At 34.7% G+C, this 26001-nt stretch overlaps 5 protein-coding genes across 6 annotated transcripts; 1 reads left to right on the plus strand and 4 right to left on the minus strand.

The window, feature by feature from the left end:
- Nucleotides 1-341: 341 nt before the first annotated feature.
- On the plus strand, nt 342-1764 carry LOC103851817. The gene is made up of 2 exons (XM_009128683.3): nt 342-1080; nt 1271-1764. The coding sequence occupies exons 1-2, from the start codon at nt 812-814 to the stop codon at nt 1524-1526; spliced, it is 525 nt and encodes a 174-aa protein (XP_009126931.1). The 5' UTR covers nt 342-811; the 3' UTR covers nt 1527-1764.
- Nucleotides 1765-3984: 2220 nt separating this feature from the next.
- LOC103851818 (arabinogalactan protein 14) lies at nt 3985-5203 on the minus strand. Its single transcript, XM_009128685.3, has one exon. The coding sequence runs from the start codon at nt 4368-4370 to the stop codon at nt 4188-4190; it is 183 nt and encodes a 60-aa protein (XP_009126933.1). The 5' UTR covers nt 4371-5203; the 3' UTR covers nt 3985-4187.
- A 2248-nt stretch (nt 5204-7451) lies between these two features.
- On the minus strand, nt 7452-10926 carry LOC103851819. Of its 2 annotated transcripts, XR_004454878.1 has the most exons (8): nt 10498-10926; nt 10297-10383; nt 9959-10216; nt 9712-9876; nt 9595-9648; nt 9369-9515; nt 8771-9299; nt 7452-7812 (listed from the first exon to the last, which is right to left on the minus strand). XR_004454878.1 is itself a non-coding variant. In XM_009128686.3 (7 exons), the coding sequence occupies exons 1-7, from the start codon at nt 10675-10677 to the stop codon at nt 8922-8924; spliced, it is 1269 nt and encodes a 422-aa protein (XP_009126934.1). In that variant the 5' UTR covers nt 10678-10926; the 3' UTR covers nt 8510-8921. The 2 variants fall into 2 exon arrangements, 1 of the variants encoding a protein (XP_009126934.1); XM_009128686.3 differs by lacking the exon at nt 7452-7812 and having other exon boundaries at nt 8510-9299.
- Nucleotides 10927-21401: 10475 nt separating this feature from the next.
- Nucleotides 21402-22109, minus strand: LOC103851820. The gene has a single exon (XM_009128687.3). The coding sequence runs from the start codon at nt 21873-21875 to the stop codon at nt 21573-21575; it is 303 nt and encodes a 100-aa protein (XP_009126935.1). The 5' UTR covers nt 21876-22109; the 3' UTR covers nt 21402-21572.
- Nucleotides 22110-22288: 179 nt separating this feature from the next.
- On the minus strand, nt 22289-25672 carry LOC103851821 (pumilio homolog 12). The gene is made up of 7 exons (XM_009128688.3): nt 25137-25672; nt 23634-24671; nt 23403-23565; nt 23139-23302; nt 22775-23033; nt 22566-22681; nt 22289-22454 (listed from the first exon to the last, which is right to left on the minus strand). The coding sequence occupies exons 2-6, from the start codon at nt 24623-24625 to the stop codon at nt 22574-22576; spliced, it is 1686 nt and encodes a 561-aa protein (XP_009126936.1). The 5' UTR covers nt 24626-24671; nt 25137-25672; the 3' UTR covers nt 22289-22454; nt 22566-22573.
- Nucleotides 25673-26001: the final 329 nt, after the last annotated feature.

A 26001-nucleotide genomic window follows, 5' to 3' on the forward strand; every position in this document is an offset into this window, starting at 1 on the left:
TGAAAGTGAATTATCTGAGTTTGGCTTCACTTCGGCTGATGGCGCAAAACAAAAATACGGAGTCGGAGAATGAGTTAGCGCACAGGAAGCCCGATCGTGATTTTAATTTGAAGCCTAATTTGGCAGTGACGTGGCAATTTGATTGGCCCTGATTATTTTGAGCATGTGGCTAGCTTTAGGAAGCTTAAAAATAGTCCCTTTTATATAGTGGGATTTAATTTTGGATCAAATTAATGCCTATAGTTACCTTATTATCATCTTTTAAACTAGAAAAAAACAATGATTTTTGGTGTTTTTCTTAATTTTTATCGTTTCTAAAATTATTGTGATGGTATAAAAGAGAATATTATCTCATAAATGACATATTAAAGAAAAAGGGAGTTACAAAAACAAAACAAAAGCGGGAAATGAGAGTGACGGCCCATACAATGAGAACCGCAAATCAGAAACACAATAATAGCAATTATCATATCATTTGCAATAGATAGATAGATAACAATAATAACAAAAGATGAAAGAAATATTTTGAGACAAAAAGTGAAATTGAACAGAAGGGTCAACGTTATCCACGGCTTGCACGTAAGTAATACCCACACATTTATTTATCCTTTTTTCTTTTTAAATTTTAAAAATAAAACTGGAACCTCTTCACATATCCATATATAAATGTACATGTATATCTTCTTCGAATAGAACTCATGTTTCTGTGTTCCCAATTGCAGAACAACAACACACATCTTCACATAAGAACTCTCTTGTTCTGTTTCTTATCCTGTTTCAAGAATTCATTTTACTTGATTTCTGTTGAAATATGAATCTGAATATAAAGAACGTGGGCAATATGATCTGTCAAGATTCAAGTAGGACACAAGAAGAAGAAGACCTTGTTGAAGGAGTTTCAAGATCGATGTTAGACGCTGAAACATTCTCCGGGGAAGAAGAAGAAGAAGATTTGTCATCTTGTTCATTATCTTCCATGTGTTCATCTGATTTAACAGAGGAGGATGATGATGCATCTTCATCTTCTTCAAATGGACCTCTTGAAGATCTCTCTGACCTCATGTTACACCTGCCAATCAAGTAAGAAAACATTCTCTGATCATATTAGTCTCTTAAAAACTTCTTTCTGAAGCAATTAATTTAGGGTTTTCAATTACTTAATGGTGAATGGATCTAAAGATTTCCTCATCTCAAGATCTCACCTATCTCAAAGATTGTCTGTTTTTATTGATATTTGTTTTCTAACACAAGTTGTTTAATCTTTTGGCAGGAGGGGATTGTCAAAGTTTTATGAAGGGAAATCTCAATCATTCACATCACTAGCAAATGTTAAAAGTCTTGAAGATCTTATGAAGAGAGGGTTTAATAATACAAGTAATAAAGCAAGAAGAAAGGCATGTAAGAGCACTGGAGGAATAATAGATCAAAGCTACAAAAAGGTTTATAGCCCAAAAGCTACAATCTCCAAGAAAGCCACAAGAACAGCTTCTTCTGTTCTCTCTTGTCTAGCCAGGAAAAGAATTTAGATCTGAGAGGAACATTAGTCTTTCTTTCTTTTTTTTTAATCATTTTTTACGATTCACCAAATCGGTTTCAGTAACATAACCAAAAATAAAACATGTTCACCTTAAATCTTAAGCCTGTAAGAAAGATATTTCAGTGTCTTAAATGTGTAGAAAAGTTAAATAGACTTGGTTGTACACCCTTTTTGGCCTTTGGCTCTGTTTAGTTGAATGTATCAAATCTTGTTGGTTCACATACCAAGAGACAGCTTGTCTCGTGTTCCGAACCGATAACGTGAAAAAGTTTATGTAATGGATCAGATCATTGATTGGTATGCCTATGCAAAAAAAAAAAAACAGATGAAAACTGTCTCTGGAAATTTGGATTTGAGTGGAGTTTAATTTAGTACTCTCTACTCTGATAAGTTGTAGAGGTGCTCCTTCGAGAATAATAACTCGAGCACTTTTATATTCTTCAACTAACTTATCAAAAACTTGTGGGATATGGATTGTAGAGCTTTCTCCCTGTGAATGCCATTGTTATATTATATAAAAACTTATCCATCTATCAGTATTTTTCTCGTTCTGGCTGATCATACGTATATATATCTTTTACCTTCTCTCAACTCAAAAGGCGTTGATAAATTTTAGTAAACTCAATTATGCTGGTCTCATAATACTCACCCACCCCAAACCTTGCCATACTTAGAAGTTAGGATCGTCACCACTCTGCGAAAAAGGTGCAAACAAAAGTAATGCAGTGAGTGTGGAAAGAGAACGCCTGTGAGGAAATTTGGTTTGTTACCCGTAGACGGACGCCACGGACCACACTTTTCTATATCGTTCTCCATGAAGACATGATCCGAATTAAATCTAACTTGTGCTTCTTTGTAAAATGCCAGTTAGATATAACTAGAGGTTTCTTGGAATGAGTACCCTTTCCTTTGATCTTCGAACAGAGGTCCATAGTAAAAAAAATATACGGAGAAAACAAGAATATAAGTAAGCGAGAAAGGAGGTTTATTTGGAATTGAATCATGGCTTCCATGGCCGCAGTTTACTGTGTGTTTTGGTTGCCAAAGTAAGTCTCCAACCCGCGGTTTGTTCTCAATTTGACTGTCTAGATTACCCAAATAAAAACAACAGTAGAAACATTAGCAAGTGCCCAACAACCAAGAGATGAGACAGGTAATTGTGACTTCAGTTGTTTCAGTCGGGTAACTTCTGCAACAAGTGAACACCAAAGAAAGATACGACGCAAGCTAAGAAAAACAACCATACCTTTGGACAGGTCTTAATCAAATTTAGTGCACATCATTGGGAAATTAGAAGTCCAAGTTGCGTTAATACAAATAAACGTATGATGATGGGCTTAACGGGCCATATATTAGGATTTAAACAAGTTCTGCTAATACCATTTCAAAGGTAGTTTGTAAATGTATAGTGCATCCAATCAAACTATCAAGTAGGGGTAGTCGTTCAGATAGCGTTCGGGTTCGGATCGGTTACTTCAGATTTTTTTATAGGAGTATAGAACCTGTTCGGTTATTTCTACATTTCGGGTCAGATTTAGATATTATAAATTTGAGTTTGGTTATTTTGGATCGGATTCGGATATTTAGATTTTGAAAAATCATATTCTTCGTTACTTAAGTTTCTTGTATTTTAAAATATACATTTACATTAACTGATTTTCTAATTTTAATAGATTGAACGATTAATAGGTTTGAAGATAAAACTTAAAAAAAAACATTAATTTGATTGTTGTTTTAAAGTTTTGGATGTAACTTTCCACGAACGAAAGGTGCATTTGATATGTATTTTAAGTAAGTAGCAAATGACTTTGTCCATAACTATATGTATATCATCAGATCTTGAACCATGTACAACATTAATATAAATATTTTGAATAAAATGAAAGAAATAAAGTAGAAATATAAGGTTATGTATACATATGTTCAGTTATTTTTGAATATCTATTCGGGTACCGATATTATCCGTTCGGATTCAGATGACTAATTTCTTCAAATTTAATATCCATTAGAATATTTTGTTATTTTGGTTTAGATTTCAGTTCAGACTTTTCGGGTCGGTTTGGATATCGGATAAAATGTCCGAGCCTATTATCAAGGAAAACAGTGGTAAACCGTCAGTACCAAACGAATTAAAAGAAATATTTTGGGAAGAATTAAATTATTTGATACAATTTTTTTATATTAGTTGCATTCTTAAAAAAATATGCCATGTGACTACTTGAAAGATGTTTGCTTTTTGTCCGCTCTCACTTTAAAAAGGAAGCATACTAGCCAGCTTTAAGTTGCTTTTATATTAAGATTCGAATTTAGTATAGGACTAAAGGTCGATAAACTAACTAATGTTTGAACAAAAGACACCATAAAAAACAAATATATAAGTATATTATTAGATTATTATATCCAGCCTTACCGTATGAAAATTTCTCGATTTTTGTTTGCATCATATCTACCTTTGAAAATAATGAATAAATATATCAAAAGCGGAAAAATGATTATTACAGATATTAGGATGAGTCATTTTTAATAACGTTACATGGAAGAAATAGATCAAACTCAAGACATAAAATCAACAAGATGTCAAGAACTCAACGAGACACAAACAAATGATTTTATTTAATTCACTTAAAATATAAGAAGGGGAAAAAACTTCTTAAAAGAGTAATCCAAAGGCCAAAACCGTCACGGAGGCGAAGAAAGTAGGGATAAACGAGGATGCATCGGAGGTAGGGCTCGGGGCAGGAGCGTCAACCGCTGCAGCCGACTGTTGAACCGCAGAAAACACTATCAATGCAACCAAAATCGCTATGGAAAGCTTCATCTTCATTGCCTCCATTGTTAGTATTTTGGAATTGAGACTCAGAGAGAGCAGATGAAGAGAAGGAAACAGAGGTTTTGGTGTTTATTGTTGTTTTTGATTTATGACTTGTGAATTACATTTGTTAGTGTTTATATACACGAGAACGCATGAAAGGCCAAGTGTGTACATGTCACTTTACACCAGCGCGTTGAATAATTTAATTTTAATGTTCTCAATACTTTATAACAAAACCACGACCAATTTAATTTTAACTGTATAATATGTGTTATACTGTACCGTGGAATTGGTTTGTGACACGTACAAGGTTTTAGTTCTTTTTTACCGATTTTTGTGCATTATATAAAGAACTGGTTATGACAATTGAAACTAGAAATAAGAGTAATTGTTGGAGCTTTAAACCTAAAAGGCTACAAAAAGATGGACAAGAGGGATGATACTCAAAAGGATACAAGGCCAATGACTTTGAATAACATCGAAATATCACTGATTAAATATATATATATACACACATATATATACATATATAATATTTTAGAATAAAAAAATCTTCAAAATAAAGGTTAATGGTAGTTTTGAAACAAAATATAATATCAATAATAAATCTGTTTTCACTTAATTTTATCTTGTGAGCATTTGTTGATTTATATATTTCTCTTCTTACGTTATTTATTTTCTATTTGTTGAAGAGTTAGGTTTCTTTATCCCCTAAAATAAGAAGATTTCAAAGATATAAATGATATATGAACTATGAATAATACTATGTAAAGCTTATTTAGATAACACATATGCACATCAATTTCTAGTATTTTTTTACGCCTAAATTCAATTTCTTCAGAGCAGTTATTCCACAAAGAAATCGTATGAGAAATTGTTTTGATATTCAGATTTGTTTCTTGACTGTTAAGAAGATTGATAACTGTAAAAATGTCTCATTTGAATATGATATGTCTATAACCGAGTCTCCAACATGAAACAAATTTGTTTAACAAGTAAATAATTTCATTTTTCTTATATTATATAATAAATATATATTATTTACTGATAATAAAAATATAGTTATTCATCTATCACAAATATATATGCAAATATGTGAATCAAGTACAACAATCAAACAACATAATGATTTCCACAAAGAAAATTTAAAAAATATTTATGTTATGTAGTTTTATTTTATATTCTTTAAATATTATAATACAATATTATACATTATTTTTATAGAATTGAGAAATACATATAATATTTTATCCGCACGTAACGCGGTTAAAAAATCTAGTAAAAGTTAGGTTTCAACTTTTCAGTGTGCTCGTCCAATGAATGTTTTTTTTTTACTTTTTATTTCTCCGAATTGCTTTTTATTTAGTTTTTTTTCTTTCCTCTCTTACCACACTTTATCTATATCAGATTTTTTCATAATATAAATTATAAATGATCAGTAAACTTAATATATTTTTCTTTGTGTGTGTGAAATGAGTAGATATGAGATAAGCAATGACCTGTTGAGCGGTGAAACTGGACGATGGTTCCATGTGCTTAAGTAACATGATTTGGCCTAACCCATAATCTCTCCAAATTATTGTTCTCTTTTTCTCCTTTACCTTTTGTTTATCCTTTGTTATTAATCGACTTTGATATTTGATTTGGCGTATCAGTTTTTCGTTTATTATTCAGTATATCAAATATTTAGCTTCAACATTATTAAGTAATTATTGGAACGTTTAATTATGTATATTATCATAACTCATTGTATTTCGTCGTAACCTTTGTCAATCATCAGAGGTTCATCCAGTCGAATAATAATTTTCTGTATATCATTAAATTTATGATAGATCATACTTTTACAATTTAATAAATTAACTAGATCTCGAACCGCACAGATTTTTGTTTTCATTTATTTTTATATAAATATTTTGTTTTTAAGTCTAAAGTGGTATATATTATAATATATATATATGTCTATCAATTTTTAAAACATAATAAGTTTACGGTATATTTTTTTCATTGAATAAATTATTTCAAACTTTCACATGTATTTTTTTGTATCTTTTTCTATATATATATATTTAGATTATTATTTCATTATTAAGATCGTAACTATATATATAAAGATTAGTAAAATATTATTTTATTCTCATATTCAAAAATATTGTAACATTTCACAAATTATGAAAGTTTTTAAAAAAATTAAATTTTTCGCTTCATAGATTTATATTATCGAGTAAATAATTAAACACTTAATTTTTGTTTAATTTTTTAAATAAACTATATAATTTAAAATTTGTTTTCATTGGTTTAAGGTAGTAAAAATTAATCATTGTTAGATAATATGATTTTTGTTATTTAAAAAAAATCTTTATAATTTTAAAAATTAACATCAACAAATATTTAAATAATTAACATATGAAAGTATAGTATTACAACATTAAATTATATCTATTTAATTTATATTATATATAAACGCAATGGATCATCTATTGTTTAGATCCAATTATTGATAGCCCAATAAAATTTCTGGTAGACCCAAAATTTAAATGATAAGATTGTAGATTAAATGTAAAATGCTTTCATAGGAATATGTCCATTAGGTATATTTTTGTTTTAATATATAAGATTATATAGACTATACTTAAGCCTTTAAATCTAGGGCTTATTTAGGGAATAACCAAAAAAAAAAAATTAGATTTTTAGAGAGAGAGATAAGAAGAGAAAAGAGGAGAGAGGGTTGGATTTTAGTTAGATAGTGAATTTTGTTTTTTTTCTTAGCTATTGGGTGCAATTTCTCTTAAATCTAACATGCATGATAGTTTAGACTTTAAATCACAGAAAAATGAAAATACTTTCATTTGCAGCCCTTAATTAGTTATGTTTATGTACTTTTTTTTCAACAGTTGTATTTATTCACTTCTAACTGAAAAAAAAATCAAGTTAGTTAATTAGTTATTTATAAAAGTAAACCACTAAATTATCATTTTCCTCAGTTTAAAAAACATTATTAGACACTTATAGTTGAAATGCTATATGCTGGCATTTCATTGATTAACAGAATAATTAGTTGGTGCAGTGAATCAAACATCCATCATTTCATAACCAAAATGTTCCAAAAAAAAAATCATTTCATAACCAAATGCAACAAAGGGAGAATGCAACCTTCTTGTCTTGAAGGTTACAAGAGATAAGACTTATCCGATTCTCTCTTTCACAATAACAAACTACAAACAAACTTGTTCTACAGACAATCTCTCTTTCCCACTTACAAATTCTCTTTTCAGTAAGCAGCAAATGCAACAAAGGAAAGACTCCTAAACAACCCGAAGCTCTGCAACCTCCATGTCTTCAAGGTTACAAAAGATAAGACTTATCAAATTCTCTTTCACACTTACAAACTGCAGACAGAGTTGTTCTCTTCCAACCCAAGTAACAAATAAAAACCCCAAAACCGCAACTAAAACCTAATCAAAACCTAGAAACCAAAAAGAAAGTGTCCTGAAAACAAGATAGTACATAAACAAGATAGTACATAAAGTGTAAGAAAAAATCAACAAAAACGATATTTTCACACTTTACATAAACATAAGGAAAATTCCAGTACAAGCGTTACTCTACATCTTCTTTCTTCTGTTCAGCAGAGGTTCATCCAGCTGAATAATTAATGCTGTGTTGATCTGTTGATTTTAAATTCTTTGGAAATTTAAATTTAATATTATAGACTATATATAGACTTATTTAGGGATTCATTTATATCTAGACAATCTAACATGTGTTAATGGTTAGCCATTTAAATCTCATATAAAATGAGCCATTTTGCATTAGTTGAATTTATTTTACCTTTAGAATAATTGTAAGTATTTTCTTCTGACTGAATAAATTAGTTGATTAGTTATTAATAAAAGTTAACAGCTTAATATTAATAAGCATCTTCCCCTTTGCTTTTTTCAATTTATGTAATGTCATTAAAATCATTATTAACCACTTTGTAGTTGAAATATCAAATCCTGTCATTTATTGATTAACAGAATAATTAGTTGATACAATGAATCAAACCTCCATCATTTCATAAGAAAATGCAACAAAGGAATCCTTATAACAATCCAAGGGCCTGCCACCTTCTTGTCTTGAAGGTTACAAGATATACACTTATCAGATTCTCTCTTTCACAATTACAAACTACAAACAAACTTGTTCTTCCAACAAACTTATCAAACTCTATCTTTCACATTCGCAAATTCTCTTCTCAATAAGCAGCAAATACAACAAAGTAAAGACTCTAAAACAACCCAAAGCTCTGCAACCTCCTTTTGTTCAAGGTTACAAAAGATAAAGACTTATCAAATTTTCTTTCACACTTACAAACTGCAGAGACACACTTGGTCTCTTTCAACCCAAGTAACAAACAAGAATCCCAAAACCGCAACTAAAACCTAGAAACCCAAAGGAAAAGTGTTTTAAAAAAAAAAACAGATAGTAAAGTGTAAGAAAAAAATCAACAAAAACGATATTTCCACACTTCACATAAACACAAGCGTTACTCTACATCTTCATCATCAACATCTTCCTTCTTCAGCTCACCATCTACTGACAATTAGGGTTTCTCCCAGGGCCTCCATAGTAAAAATAATGCCCCCAGTCACCATTCTTACCAACCTCAACATCATAGCAATTCGACTTCTCAGTAAAAGTGTTGAGCCCTTTTGGTTCCTTCAGGTTATTAGAGCTATCAACAACTTGAATATTCCGAAAGTAACTTGCTTTCGAGAACCCTGCATCAGGAAACTGACCGCTCCCCATTTGAGTTGTCGTGTGGTGACCGTCCTCTTCCATGTTCACTACTTCCCCACCCCATTCCACTATGGACGCACTCTCTGCTAAGTACGAGAACAGGAAGCTTGGCCAGTACCCCAAAACATACCCGTCCCCAAACTGCATCCACCAGTGCCCTTCTTTCGGATCCTACAAGCAAAAAAAAATGCACCAGTTAACATATTTGGTAATGATGTGATAATGGAAACTAGTTCTCACCTTCCAAATGGTAATGCTGATATCGTATTGCGAGTTATGGAAGCCAGAGACAGGAGATATACTAGCTCCCATTGCTATTTGGCTGTTGATTTGTATAAAACCGGAACAAAGGAGATTGTAGCAGCCAGTAGCTTGGTAAGCATCACTCTGTTGTTAGTTCAAAATATAGAAAAACAGTAAGAATCATCAATAAATAGAATAAAACTTAACAAGGTTTGAAGCTTACCGTCCAGTATGTGAATAGTCTTGTATTGTTATCACCATATAGATCCGGACTAACCTGTTTTGTGTATGTTAAAAAAAGCTAAAGATGTAATGTAAAGAAGTTAAAATAGATAGGTACCTGCCAACCAGCTTCAATGCTGTTGAGATCTTGACCAAAAGCACCACCAAGGATCCACAGCTGAGACAAGCTGAACTCATTTGAGCTTTGGACTTTAGGTTCCCAAACGTTTATAGTAGCCTTAGCTCCGTAAAACTTGCCTCCTTCCACATAAGCTATAGCGTGCTAAATGCCACATTACCAAAAAGAGAGGTTTTAGATCAAGAAAAACTCATGTAGGTGGGGAAGAACCAGAGTCAGTCTTTACCTGGTGACCACTTTGGTTGGCGAGATCAGGATCAGCAGAACGCGGCAGGGGGACTGTACGGTGCTTCTTCTTACCGTAGCGTTTAGCGGAGCTTGCTCTCAGAACGTCTTCTTTCTTTGTCCTCCTCACTGGTATTGTCCCTGAGGAACACGCTCCGGTCTGGTGCCATAACTGAGTGACTGGATTGGTTCTCTCTTTTGGTTTCTCAGATACTTTCTTCTCACCAAACAGCAGGTCAGGGATGGTACTAGGATTCATCTGTTTAAAATTAAAAAAAAAAAACATAATAAGACAAAAAACTGAAAGGGATTGAGGCAAAATGGTGAATGAAGATTGACCTGAATCTTGTGATCTTTGAGGAAAGGATGGCCAAAAGCTGGTTGCTTTGAGATATGAACACAGTCTATTATGTCACCGTCTGGACTCTGTTCACACACACACATACACAAGGAGTTAGATTTTCACATAATAATCAAAAGAAAGGTTTCAACTTTATTCTTACTAGACGATGGAACCAAAGCTTGCATGAAAGTAAAAACCTGAATGCTCTTAACGGCTGGTTTGTTCAAGCGTTTCAAGTGTTTGTGCACTTCCAAGTTCTGACTCGAGACACTGAGCCTCCCTGCTGCGCATGTTAGAGAGAGCAGTCCCCAAGAGCAGAACCATACCAGAAACCCTCTGAAAACCCTCTCATTGCTAAAATGCGCCGCAGAACTCATCTTCTCAGTTTAAAGACAACAAGAAGAGAGAGGGAGAAAGAGAGAAATGGGTTCTCACTAATCTAAGAAAGCTCTTTATTTGGAAAAAAAGCTAGCAGCTTTATTAGTCTTCTTCTCGCTACAAGACCTCTTACTCTGTAACCCACCACCACTAACACCAGTGATTCTGCAGCGACATTGGAGTGGGTCTCTCTCCTTTTTTGATGATGAAAAGACTCCCGCTTTTTGTCTCTCTCTCTCTCCTTTTCTTTTTTGGTCACTTTCTCTCTCTCTACTTTTAATTAACCCTTAAAAAAATACATGTTATGTATGAGTAATAAAGACAAAACTAATAAAGATCCAATTACTTTTACAGCCCTCAAAAGTAAATAATTACGGAAACGAATCCGTCTAAAAACATCATTCGGAAAACCCCCCTCAACTTTCTCTAATGGGAATTCAAATGATTATTTGTTATTCAAATGATTATTTGTTTAATGGGTATTCAAATAATTGTCTGTTTAATGATAAAAACATTAAAGGTAAAAAATACATGTGTATAAAATGAGTTTTGTGCTGTCTTTGGTATAACAAATAAGAAGATTCGTTTTGTGATGTCTTTGAGTTTCACTGAAAGGTAAGGTTAATCTAATAAGGTCACTGGATCAGTCTAATATTCAAACTCTAAGAGAAATGTGTGGCATAACTCTACTTTCTTAAGAGAAATGAGATGTATAACATGTGTTAATCACAAATCAATATTATTCCTAACGAAATAAGAGTTTTGGCATATGCTCATATAAAAAATAATACCATTGTAAGTTCTATAACTGTAAAAAAAAACAATTTGAAATATGATGCATGTAGGAACCCACGAGCATGGCGAGTTAGTCGATGATATTTCACTAAATCCAAAGAGCAACCAACCAAAATACGCAAGTTCCATACTATTTGAAACGACCGGCCTTCGCATTAAATTGCATCAAACTAACTTATCACTAAGTTTGGTAGTTTAGTGTATCTTGTATTATTAACGCTGAAATGACACAGAATATATCAAAAAATTATTTGCTACTTTTCAAGCATATATTCCTCTTTTACATTAGTGTTTCTTTCGGTTAATTTATGATTTTGAAATGAGAAAATTCCGAAACATCGTATCGAACGATGTCAATAAAGATACAATAAATAAACGAGAACAAAGTTCTGCAAAAAGTGTCAACTTTATCAGTAAATATTAAACATACTGTTTTGACCCATCATGCTACTGGTCCAATAGCTTATTACTTTTTGTTAAATACATAATATATATTTTATTTGACCAACTCAGATTAAACAACTAATTACATTTTTTTTGAGAAAACTACTAATTACATTGTTTTGTTATAAAATATATATATATATATATATATATATATATTTTCTGATATCAGGAAATAGACAACTAAAACTACATAGATCATAATGAGTATTCTACAAAACAAAGCTATTTTCCATTTAAAGGATGGATTTAGAGCATCTCAATCTTTATTCCATAATTTATTATAAAATAGAGTAACGAAGAAACAAAAAGTGAATACTACATAAATAGAGTGATTTTTTATAGTCATATTCGATTTTTCATTTCATTTTTGAAATAAATTATAGAGTTGAGGATAGAGATGCCTTTAGAGTGCATGATAACCATAGAGAAATGAACATAAAAATATCTTATTTGTAAAAAAAATTCGGTCATTTCTATGGAGTTGGCTTATAAACTATTATATAATTATTTTAAAATTTTCTGTTGAACACACTTAAATTTTATCTTTAAATTGACTTAGTGTTTTTTATTTACCAAAATTTACTTAATATTATTTATATGTTATTTAAAATTTTCCGTTGAACACACTTAAATTTTATCTTTAAATTTATCTTAAAATCTCACTAAAACATTAACTTGATTATAATACTTTTAACAACACTAAGAAATATTATCTCCATGTACAAAAGATTAATGTTCTACTTTTTTATTATACACTAAAGAGTAAGGTTTTAAGTTTAGTTAATGCATTTCACTTTAAAATTAAAACATAAATTTAAAGTAAAATATATAAGTGGATGAAATTTATTAGGAAGCAAATAAAACTTGATAAAATTTACAAATTAAATCATATAATAATAAATAAATAATAAAATAATAAAATTAAAATTTTCTTAATATGTATAAACAACTTTAAATATCCTTTTTTAAAAAAATAGAGGGAGTATAAGTTTGTAAAGTTAAAGATAAGCATAACAGAAAGTCTGAGTGGAATAAAACAAAGCTTTCACATTGATCCAAAATTTAGAATATGTTAAAATTAAAATAAACTATAATTCAAATATGAAAAATGTGTAAAATGATGGAAATTAATGAAATTCGATAAAAGTAATAAAATCGTATGTTATAAACCATGTTCGAAAACGCGCCCGAGTTGACGAGTCGGCCGTGTAAGCGTTAGGCATGTGCTCACCGTGGCGAGGAGGAGCAAATCGGAGTGGCTAGGCGGTGGACTGATTTTTTCCCGATTTGACTGTGGAAACAATGAAATCGGCGTCTAAAATACAAACACGTGTTGCTAAACTGAGAAAATTTGACCCAAATCGATACTTGTTTGCATTTTTAAGTTTTAATCAGCCAAAAAATGATAGGAAAATGAATACTCGCGTTTGAATGGCGGCTAGGGTTGCAGAGAAATTTAGCAAAGAGATGAGGGTAGATATGTAATTACCTTTTAATGAATTAAATCCAAAAAATATAAGAAAAATTTAGACATGGGCTTCGAACCCAGGCCAAGAAGGCATTTTCCAACGTCTCTAACCACTGGACCGCGTCGACATTAGTAAAATTGATACCAAATCAAATATATATTAGGAATACGGTCTAAAAATTACTCCCCAATTAATCCCCGTTTAGTCTCCGATTTTTTGATAAATCGCTAGGCCCAGACCGACCGCCCGACTCACGCCTAGCGTAGTTTCGAACATGGGTTATAAATAGTGGTGTAATTTGAGAATTGAATAGCAAATATGGTTAGTACGAGTTGCCTGGTAAAAATAATGCTGTCTTTTGTTTGTTTGCAAATAGTTCCAGTCTAGTTAAGGACTATAAACCTGTATATTATGGGGAAGCAGACACAAGATTATCTGTCCCGATGTAGCTGTTGGTATATCTTCTGTTTCGGTTTGTTCGCCGTTACCAAGGGAAACGGAGACAGTGCCAGTCCCCGTTTAAATTCTGACGGCGTCATCTCGTTGATTGACTCGACGAAGGGCAAAGACGGAGAAATAAATTAAATCAAATCTAACGAACCGTGGGGAATCCAATACGAGTCAAAGACTGCAGCAGAGCATCATTATGAGATTCCACAGAAAAGAGAGATTTTAAAAGAACTTTACATATTTCCTGTACTTAATTTTCATTTGTATCAGAAGTCATGAAAAACAAGCTAGTGTCAGAAGGCTTTTCTAGTTATTCCATGCCACTTTGAAGCAATTAAAAAACATAACTGTTTATAAATAATAACTATAATGCTTAAAACTCTAATTTCCTAGTCCGTAAGAAGAACGAATTTCATAAAATGTTCTCTTAATTAATTTCTTATTCTTGTTTATTTGGTTAAATAGCTTTGAGAAAGGTAGGTACATGAAGTAAAAAAGATGAGCCTATACATGTTTCTTTCGGGTTCTTTTTGTTTTTTTTTGTTTTGGTAACAAGTCTTTAATTAATTTAGCCATCATCCTCGTTAATCACGACCCTTGTCTTTTCTAACTACAAAAAGTAAACTGTACTCCTTGTCTAACGTGCGTGCACTAAACAGACAAAAGTGATTACCGCAAATTACATCAACGTTCATATAATCTCTCGGTACTAATCGGACTGTTGGATGCATCTGGTATCATGTTCTTTTCATAACTAAAATTTTGTTTCCTGACCGTTTTGATTAAAGACTGATCTTTAGAAGTTAGAAAACAATGTACTAATGTTACAAGGGATTTAAAAACGTCGGTCAGTCCATTCTGTTATAGTAGTACTTGACATATGGGCCCATATCCATATATGCAATGTTCTTACACCAGCTAGATTTTGTGGATATTTGAGCACGACAAACTTTTGGTAATTTGTCATTGCAGAATCAATGGTTCTTATAGTTAAAGCCTAAAGGCATGCGTTTCATTATTACATAAGTCTGTCTTTTAAGCATTAGTTCTTGTTAGAAATGGAGTTATATAATGTTAGCGGTAATTATGATCCGCAGAGATAGAGCGAAGTGAAAAATTGAATCGATTTTAAGTTCCTATCGATTAATCTAAAATCACAATTTCGTGATCCTGATTTAATTCTCATTTCATGAATATCAAAGTTTTTTGTTCTTTCTAATTTTGTTTCCAAATTGAATACGGGACTTGTTGCCACTTAAGCCTTCATCGGTGGTTCATCCTATTCGTACGAACTTGGGCCAATCTTAATCCTACTCGCACTGACTCGGGCCAAGTTGGATTTGTTTCATTTACACTAACTAATATAACTGTTGGAGCAAATTGAAGAACGAGAATAAAGGAGATGATGGAGTTTGAACGTGTCTTAGTTGTTTGGTTTGGTTAATAATCAACAGAGTCTTTAGGCTCAAGTTGTGTTAGTTGTTAGCTCGTGTGTTAGCGTAAAAGTAGGAGTCGTTTGTTAACCTTGAAGGCTATATAAAGCCATTTGCTATTGATGAATAAGATCAGAGTTTTCAGAATATTTTCAGAGCTTTATACATTACAAATTGGTATCAGAGCTCTGTTCTCTAACTCAAAAGCCGCAGCTTTTCAAACAAATTGTGAGAGATGGGAGATGATAAGATGAAACTGCCGCAGTTCGATGGGCACTGGGATCATTGGAGCGAAGTAATGGAGAACTTCTTCCGTGCCAAGGGACTGTGGAGAGTCATTGAAACCGGATACGAGGAACCAACGATCACAACCGTCTTGACAGCCGAGCAGAGGGAGCAGCTGGACAACGCCAAGACAAACGATCACAAGGTCAAGCACTACCTCTATCAATCCATCGATAGGGTAACGCTTGAACAGATCTTGGATAGAAAGACATCTAAGGTCATTTGGGACTCCATGAAGAGAAAGTTTGGTGGAAATGATCGTGTGAAGAGGTCGCTGCTACAAAAACTCAGGAGGGACTTTGAGTTATTGGAGATGAAGGAGACTGAGAAGGTGGAAGAATACTTTACGAGAGTTCTAGCCATCACAAACCAGATGAGAAGCAATGGAGAAGAGATGCCAGATCAGAAGGTAGTGGAGAAAATTCTCAGGACCCTAAGCGAGAAGTTCATGTACGTGGTAGTCTCCATAAAGGAGTCAAAGGAGATAGAAAACATCACGGTGGAAGAACTGCAAAGTTCTCTGGTGGTTCACGAACAAAAGTTCAGAAAGCCAGAAAAGGAAGAAGACAAGCTGTTGATTGTGACACAAGGAAGAGGTTCGGGAAGCAGAGGAAGAGGGTTCAATGGAAGAGGTAGAGGAAGAGGACGTGGTCGAGGCTTCACCAACAAAAGCACTGTTGAGTGTTACAAGTGCCATAGACTTGGACACTTTCAATATGAGTGTCCAAAGTGGGAGGAGGAAGCAAACTATGCTGAGGAGACCGAAGACATGTTGCTCATGGCCTACGTTGAAGAAGAAGAGACTGATGAAGAGATCATCACTGACTTGGTGCTGATGACTCACTCAGAAGCACGAGAGACAGCAAGAAGGACGTCATGGTTCTTAGACTCAGGGTGCTCAAATCACATGAGTGGTGATCGAGAGCTATTCTCTACAATGGATGGGAAGTTCAAGCACTCAGCCAAGCTTGGGAACAACAAAAAAATGGAGGTTGTTGGAAAGGGAAACGTGAAGATTGTGCTTAGAAACACGGCTTACACTATAAGCGATGTTTTGTACATTCCAGAGCTCAAGAACAACCTTCTCAGTCTGGGACAGCTGCAAGAGAAGAACATCACTGTCATCATTCAGAAGGGGATGTGCAAAATCTATCATGATGAAAGAGGTCTGTTGGCGGAGAGCAAGATGAGCATAAACAGGATGTTTATACTGACGGACCAAACCAGTGAAGCTGAGAGATCAAAGCAACATTGCTTCCAGACAGTCACAGAAGATATGCCAAAACTGTGGCATGAACGCTACGGTCATCTCAGTCATCGCGGGATGAAGACGTTGCAGAGCAAAGAGATGGTGCGAGGACTTCCAGCATTTGACACTCAGAGCTTCACATGCTCAGATTGCTTGGTGGGGAAGCAATCAAGAAATCCCATCCCTAAGAAGAGTACATGGAGAGCTAAAGAAACACTTGAGTTGCTTCACTCTGACATCTGTGGGCCCATCAGTCCTACGTCTTCTAACGGAAAGAGGTACATACTATGCTTCATTGATGACTTCAGCCGCAAGGCATGGGCGTATTTCTTAAGTGAAAAGTCAGAAGCATTCACCCAGTTCAAATTGTTTAAGAAGAAGGTTGAGACTGAGACTGGTAAAAGCATAAGAGGCCTGCGAACCGACAGAGGAGGAGAATACACGTCTCAGGAGTTCTCAGACTTCTGTAAAGAGCATAGGATCCGACGACAACTGACCGCGCCTTACACTCCACAGCAAAACGGCATTGCAGAGAGGAAGAATCGAACGGTAATGAATATGGTCAGATCATTACTCTCGGCCAAGAAAGCTCCAAAGTGCTTCTGGCCTGAAGCTGCGAACTGGACATTCTACGTCCTAAACCGCTGCCCCACTCTTGCTGTGAAGAACATCACGCCTCAAGAAGCATGGAGTGGAGTTAAGCCAAGTGTGGATCACTTTCGAGTGTGGAGAAGTCTCAGTCATGTCCATGTATCTGATGCAAAACGAACCAAGCTTGACGACAAAAGCATGGTATGTGTTCTAATTGGATTCTCTGAAGAGTCAAAGGCGTATAGGCTCTACAATCCAAAGACAAAAAGAATTGTAGTAAGCAGAGATGTTGTATTTGAGGAGAAGAAGGGTTGGAACTGGGAAGAAGAACAAGACTATCAGATAGAGTCTGATCTCACTTGGAACGATGACAACGTAAGCTGGGAGGACAGTGAAGAAGAAGCAAGTGATGATGAGGTTCCAGTAGCTGCAAACAATGATGAGGCTCCGGTAGCTGCACCAGAACAAGCCAACGAACCAGAACAACCCGTTGAGGTGGCAGAGGAAGTTCACAACGAGCAAGCAGTACAAACCCGGGAGGGTAGAAGAGTAAGACGCCCACGCTACCTGAATGACTACGTCACTGGAAGTGTGATGATTGATGATGAAGATGAAGTTCACATGGTCAACATGGTGGAACATAACGCTACGGATCCATCTACCTTTGAAGAAGCAAAAAAAGCCTAAAGTGGAGAAAAGCCATGGATGAGGAGATGAACTCGATAGTAAAGAACCAGACGTGGGAGCTTGCAGACTTACCAGTCAAAGCCAAATGCATCGGTGTGAAATGGCTATACAAAACAAAATTCAACGAAAATGGTGAGGTAAGCAAGTTCAAAGCTCGCTTGGTGGCAAAAGGATATTCTCAAGAGCATGGGATAGATTACATAGAGGTTTATGCTCCTGTTGCTAGAATGGATACCATCAGAACCATTCTTGCCACAGCCGCGCAGAGAACTTGGGAGGTGCATCAGTTAGATGTAAAGTCTGCATTCCTCTATGGAGTCCTCGGAGAAGAAGTATATGTGCAACAGCCGAAAGGGTATGAGGTTGAGGGGGAGGAAGACAAAGTGTACAAGCTTCACAAGGCGTTGTATGGACTGAAACAGGCGCCAAGGGCCTGGTTCAGTCGAATTGAAGACTACTTTGTCAAGGATGGATTCACGAAGTCACCAAATGAAAAAACTTTGTTTCTAAAAACAGAACATGGTAATACTTTGATCGTGAGTGTTTATGTCGATGATCTCATTTACACAGGGAATGATCTCAAGATGATGGAAGAATTCAAGAAGTCTATGCAAAGGGAGTTTGACATGACTGATCTAGGGGAAATGAGGTACTTCTTGGGCTTTGAAGTACTACAGACATCACACGGCATTCACATCTGTCAATCAAAGTATGCTCTGGAGATCTTGAAGCGTTTTGACATGGAGAATTGCAACTCAGTGAGCAATCCGATGGTCCCTGGGAGCAAGATGGATATGGATGAAGGAGGAGAACGAGTTGATGAGACCTTCTACAAACAGATCATCGGAAGCCTCATGTACATCACTAATACAAGACCTGGCCTGCAATTTTCAGTAAGTCTTCTCAGTCGCTTCATGTCAAAACCTACACAACTTCATGTTCAAGTAGCTAAAAGAGTATTGAGGTATCTGAGAGGAACGGTGGACTTTGGAATCTGGTACAAGGGAGGAGGAAACAGTGAGCTACAAGTCTACACGGATAGTGATTTTGTTGGGGATGTTGAGAGCAGAAAGAGTACTTCTGGTTACGTCTTTCTTATGGATAATGCTGCAGTTGCTTGGCTTTCAAAGAAGCAGCCAATCGTCACCCTCTCAACAACAGAAGCTGAATATGTTTCTGCATCAGTCTGCGCTTGCCAAGCTGTATGGTTCAAGAGGATATTGGAGGAGTTGGGACATCACATACTAGGAGGGACAACAATTTGGTGCGACAACACGTCAACAATCAAGTTGTCAAAGAATCAGGTATTTCATGGAAGGTGCAAGCACATTGGAGTTCGTTTTCACTTCCTGCGAGAGTTGGTTAACAATGAGGAGATAAGTTTGGAGCATTACGGATCACAGGAGCAGATAGCTGACATTCTTACAAAGCCTTTGAGACGTGAAGTGTTCGAGAACCTGAGGAGCAAGCTTGGAATTTGCTCAGTAGCTGATAAGTTAAGCCTTGTGGGACAAGCTTAGCTTAGGGAGGGTTTGTTGGAGAAAATTGAAGAACGAGAATAAAGGAGATGATGGAGTTTGAACGTGTCTTAGTTGTTTGGTTTGGTTAATAATCAACCGAGTCTTTAGGCTCAAGTTGTGTTAGTTGTTAGCTCGTGTGTTAGCGTAAAAGTAGGAGTCGTTTGTTAACCTTGAAGGCTATATAAAGCCATTTGCTATTGATGAATAAGATCAGAGTTTTCAGAATATTTTCAGAGCTTTATACATTACAATAACTAATATGCCTCGTGAATTTTGTTTTATACCATTTTCACACATAGCTGCTTGTGCAATTTATGTTCTATAGTTCGGAATGATCAACATTATAATTTCGATATAATTCCAATGAAAATTTAGTCGACACAAATAAAAATTGAGATGGAAAAATTATGAACTAAATCATTCACTATACATAAATTTTTTTATTATACATATATATAACACTTTTTAAACATAAACAAATTCTAACAAATACTTGAATTAAATAACTGGAAGAAAACCAGTAGTGGTAGTCCAGTGGCGCTTGAAGATGTTGCTGGCCACATAGACTACATTAAATGGTAAGAATATGTGGATGTTGCGGGTCTCGTGGGATTAGTCGGTTGACTTTGGTCGCCGGATCTTCACAGTTATCAAAACAATAATAATACTAACTGGAAGGAACATTAAGAATGACATATTAGAGGATTCTACAATATTTTGAAGTTCGGTTCCCACATAAAGTACCTCAGAATACTAGGAAACTTTAAACCTTTTACGTCTTTTGGGAAAGAGGTTTTCTTCAATTGAAAATTAGGAATTGGATTCCATAAAAAATCTCAAACTTGGAAAGAAAATGTAAAAGATGGATTGTATCTCTCCACAAGGCCCATAAAAAAGAGGCTATTGACTGACAAACCAGCCCAAAACGTTGACTTAAGAAAACGGCTGACGGATTAGCGTGCGCGGTCTCGGCTCCTGACCACTTTTGCTCGACTCCACAAAATAGGAGTGTTGACTTGGCTACGAGGCTGATTACTTGAGCTTTTTATCAGGCCCGAGAAAAGCTAAAACCCATTACCGTGAGACGAGCTAGGGTAAACGGGGAGACGAGAATTTCGACTACATAAGGAGGAAAGAGGGAAAAAGAGTGGGATCCGAACATCTACACATATTCTTGGCGGTTAGAATTGGGATTTTACTCTTTTGTATTCTTGCCGACTTGTATTTTTTCGGTCAGTTCTCCGAGCACCGGCTTACTTTCCGATGGTCTTTTCCTCATTTGTAACCGAACAACTTTCCGATCTAATAAAATGCATTTGAACTAACCCACCGACAAGTTCCATTTCTCTTATTCGTTCCCGACCGAACTCGGTTCAAACAAAGAAGTTCAGCAAGAAATCAGTAGACATCTCAAGGAAACACACATATTCACACACACACACACAACAAAACTTTAAACTTCAACAGAAATAGACCCAAATGAATTTCAGTTCCAAAGAAGATTTTGAGAGAGTTCAATGATTTGCTAAGTGTGCCTTGCTTCACTCGGAGACGGTCACACAAGAACAATACTTGATAATCGTATCCACAATAGTTTCTGATAACGTAAAAGTATGCATACCCATCTATATCGCATATAAGGATTACACATGTAACATTATCCTTGACGAATAAAAGGAAATATCGACAAAAGACTGATCTACCAAAAAAACTCTAGTAGAGTTATGCTCGATGAGTTGTTTACACATAAATCTCCTGATTAAAACACTTTGAGACATCCTCTAGATCAATACATCCGAAAACATAGTTAACTGGAATTTCATTATAATCTATATGTCAATCAAAAGCTATAATTAAACACATTAAACACGCTTAACTAACTAATCATTCTTAGAACAAAACCGATTCTTTGAATACAGAACAAGATTATATCAACATCCTCCCATCACAGAACGTCAGAACATTTCGTCACTCTAAATGAAGATGATAGTAATTCTGATGATTAACAATCAAAGAAGAAGAAGAAGACGATGAATTATCATCATCATCATCATCGTCATCCCAATCATCATCAGGTTCTGGTGGGGCAACACAGATATAATTCCAGAACCATAACACGAATCGACCCAATTGCTGAAGCGGAAAACAGCAAACGAGCTGCAACATCTCGCCGCTTCTGATTCTATCCGACGCCGGAATCCACCGTAACCGCTGAAATATCTCCGCCGATAGATGCGCTACGGACATCACCGTGTCGCCTCGGAACACCATGTCTCTCTGAAAAGTCGTCCTCTTATCTCTACAATTTTGGATTTTTGTTTTTTTTTCTTACAGTCGATCTCTTTGATTTGTCCGTCTGTGACTCTGTGTTTTATCAACAATGTTGACTTTTCAAACCTATGTGATTCTGACACGTTGACTCTATCTGTGGAGAGCTTTATTATTTTACAGTTGACACTTTATTATATTGAACTGTAATATAATAAGCTCTTTTTAAAGTGTCAACGTGTTGACTCTATCACTTCCTTTTTATTCAAAAACCTAGTTACTTCTTTCCCAAGGAACCATTCCACACAAAGAAAATGAAAACCTAGTTACTTTCACCCAAGAACCTTGGATATAAATCAGATTTTTAGAGCGTTTATGTCATTGATAATCAATTTTCTCTTTTATACGTCACAAAAAACTTTTAATATGATATTTCATAACAGAGATGATTATAAGATTAGGTTAAAGGCATTCTCTGAATGTTTAGTCTCTTTGGATCTTTGAATCAAAAACGTTACGTTACATTACATTACACTTACAAGGTAACTTTACCAACAACAAGCAGCATCATTTGGTACAAATCTGCAATTATCAAAGAAAAAAAGAAACAGATTAACGGTAAAATCATGAGACATAGAGAGACAAAAGTTTAGTGTTCAAAAAAAAAAAAGAGACAAAAGTTTAAATTTTTACCTGCTGAGTTACTTCTTTATGCTAAGTGCAGAGAGGACCTTTTTACCGTAAGGATTGGTACGAAGAGATGAGATATGAAGTTTAATGTTATCAACCAAAAGACCATGAAGACTCCCCTGCAACAATCTGATTTTTAGATACTGAATTTAAAACAGTATATGATTATCTAAGGACTGTATCTAAATTATTCACTAATTTTTTTTTCTTACCTTGGATCGTTTAAGAGCTGCTTGAATGACATAATTTCCATAAGGATCCAACATAACTTGATCCAGACAACCATAGGTTATGAGCTCACTGATGATTCGAGCTTGATGTTTGTCATCAGCTAGTTTCAGACACTTCTCAACTACATTGCTGCTACATTTCTGCATTGATAACTTGGTGTAGCTCCCTTCTAATCGCTCGAGGATGGCGTTGATTGCCCCTTGAAGCTTAAGATCAAATACATATTGAAGAACATAGTTCCTGCAAAGCATTGGATCTTCTCTCCATTATCATCAACAAGCATTGGTTTCAAAATCTCAAAAGAGATAATATCCAAAACATATATATATATATATATATATATACCCAAAAGGGTCTTGTGAGAAGAGTAGAGCATTAGATGCAATCTCAGAGACTAAGTGTTCCTTTTGTTCTCCTTCGAAATGGGCAAGACATTTTTGTAGAACACAACATCCATATCGATCAGTTGCAAGCTCAACGCAATGAGACATCACAGCTTCAAAAAGAAACTGAACATACAAAAACAAAAAAAGATAGATCACATGTTCATATCAGTTAAGATTATTAGAGTGAATCTTTAATTTAAAAATAATTCAAGAACGTCGTTACCTTCTTGCATTGAGGTAACAAGTATTGCAAGCACCGTTGAACTACATGATTACCGTTTACATTCTTTATCAATGTCACAACGCCATGCTTCAAAGCAGATACAATGATTGCAATCTCCTCTTGTCTCTTAACCGTTTCAACGATCTTCTGAACAACTCTAGTCCTGTAATAAAATAAAAAGATCAATAACACATATATAGGAAGAAAAAGCTTTTTAAGGTTTTGTTATACCCGTGCATGTCACAAGAGATTTTAATAAGTAGTCCTGGCTTTCTAGCTATGGAATGAACAATCTCCATCCTCTGATCTTCGCCGCATACTTCGAGCAGCTTCTGAACTAGATAGTTTCCAAAAGGGTCTACCGTAAGCTCACTGATATAGTCAATGATCTCATCAAAGATCATATCGATATCGTTCCCATCTCCCTCAGCAAACTTCCTCTGCAGGAAGCGGCATCCGTGCTGGTCCTTGGCCATGTAGTATATCTTCCCTCTTGCCTCTGCAAGAGAGTTGTACTTTGGAGGATGTAACGTTAGATTGTTGAGGCTCATTGCGAGATCATCATTGACTCCAACAGTACCGTACTTTATGACTTTAGCAGTGTTTAAACCGAGTGGCGATCTCATTAAAATCTTCTCCGGATAGTACATTTTCTTCCTCACAATGCTTTCATCACCGTTTTCTCCATTACAAAACAAGTTTCTGTTGGAGTGGCGACGATAATGTTCATGTCTTGGAGAAGTATCCATTGAAGGGTACTTGTTATTACAGAGATAGAGGAGATGAGAGTTCATAGGCATGTACTGTTCTTCGTCGATAGTCCTCCAGTTGATATTGGATTGATCCAAAGCTTGATGGTGAGGCTGAGAATTAGGAAAGTAACCAACATGTTGAAGCTTCCTAAGCATTAGTGGATCGAGTTTTCTTGAATCAAACTTGTCAGTATATACACAAGGTGAGGTGTTTGGAGAGTGGTAAGAAGGGAAGAACATAAGTTGGGGATTCCCTGGAGTGTTTAAGTTTAAGTTTCCTTCAGCAAATGAAGAGGTTAATGCACGATCAATAGGAAGATGAGTACTCTGTTCTTCAAATGGTGATGATCTGGCTGAGCTCAAACAAATAGGGAAAGAGCTATAGTCGTTTCCTGAAGTAACTTTGGGAATCTCTCCAAGAAGCTTCTCTAATTCATCAAACTCTGTCTCATTTGGTCTTCTATGATCCATATCAACAGAGGAAAAAGTCGAAACTTCCAACTCCAAAATTCTAAAACTGAAACGAAACAAGAACACTTGAGGCTGGATCAAATTACACCAAAGAAACTATTGTGAAAAGTTTGATGTAATTAAGAAACAGACAAAAGATCTTAATGCCACAAAGAAACACTTTATAACATATAGTAAAAGAAACAGAAGTCATTGGTAGGTTCTTAAATACATCAAAGAACAAAACATTGGGATTAGAATCCACCACTAGTTAGCAACACAACATTACTTTTGTTTTGTCTTAAAGATACTTTCAGTTTCACTAGAAGCTGAACCATTCAAAATAAACAAAAATATTTACATATAAATCCTTCATAGTGAAATCAAACACTAAACAAAACGATCATCAGATCTTATCAAAAATAAACGATCATCAGTTTGATCTCTAAGGATGACCCACAAATCTTATAAAAGAGACCAGTTTTGAAAAAGAAACTGATATTTTGTACGAGGATAAAAAAAAAAACCTTACAATATTAAACAGAAGGAAAAGGTCCGATCTTAGTGTTCCGATCAAATCTCCATATGTTTAGATGAAACTCACTGCAGTGATGAGTGATGACAATGCTTTGTTTAGCAGTGTGGTTGAAGAAGCAAATGAAATCACCAATCGGCAAAAGGTGATGAAGGAGGAAAAAAATCTCACACACGCAAAGAGAGAAAGGGAAAACAAAAGAGAGATTAAAAAACCATACAAGAAAAAGAAAATATTTTTGTTTTCACAAGAGGAAATATAATAAAGAAGAAGAAGAAAAAGGGAGAGAATTATGAGAGATGAAAATAGTTTCTAGGAAAAATGCAAAGAGAGTGCAAGGGATAGAGAGAGTGTTTATATTTTTGGTAGGCGGCGTGAAGAAGAAGGAGAAATATAGAGAGAGTTCCTGAGTAAATATATTGAATCATTTTTATGTTTTTTTTATCAGCCATTTTTATGTTATTTAATAGCAAAATTAGAGAGAAAAAAAAAGAGACAATGAAAAAAACAATAGGATCTTTGATTTTATCTCCTTATGGAGAAGAGGAGAGCTTAATTAGATGAAATGAAATTGAATTAAACTTTTTTTTTTGTCAAACGAAATTAATTCAAATAGGAAGAAAATAGACATAGAAATGATGAGAAGAAAGGAAGTAATAAAAAAGGAGTGCATGAAAATGGAAAGATCTTTTGGGTCACAAACTTATAAAGTTCTCTCTTACTTCTTTTGGTCGTTTCTATCCCTTTTTTTTCTTTTTATTTATGGCTCTCTGTTTTTTCTTCTCTCTTTATATATACAGACATATACCCACGTAGATATGTGTACACATCTATCTATACACGTTTTATTATAAGTTTATAA

The sequence above is a fragment of the Brassica rapa genome, chromosome A02 (assembly GCF_000309985.2).
Source record: "Brassica rapa cultivar Chiifu-401-42 chromosome A02, CAAS_Brap_v3.01, whole genome shotgun sequence".
Taxonomy (NCBI): domain Eukaryota; kingdom Viridiplantae; phylum Streptophyta; class Magnoliopsida; order Brassicales; family Brassicaceae; genus Brassica; species Brassica rapa.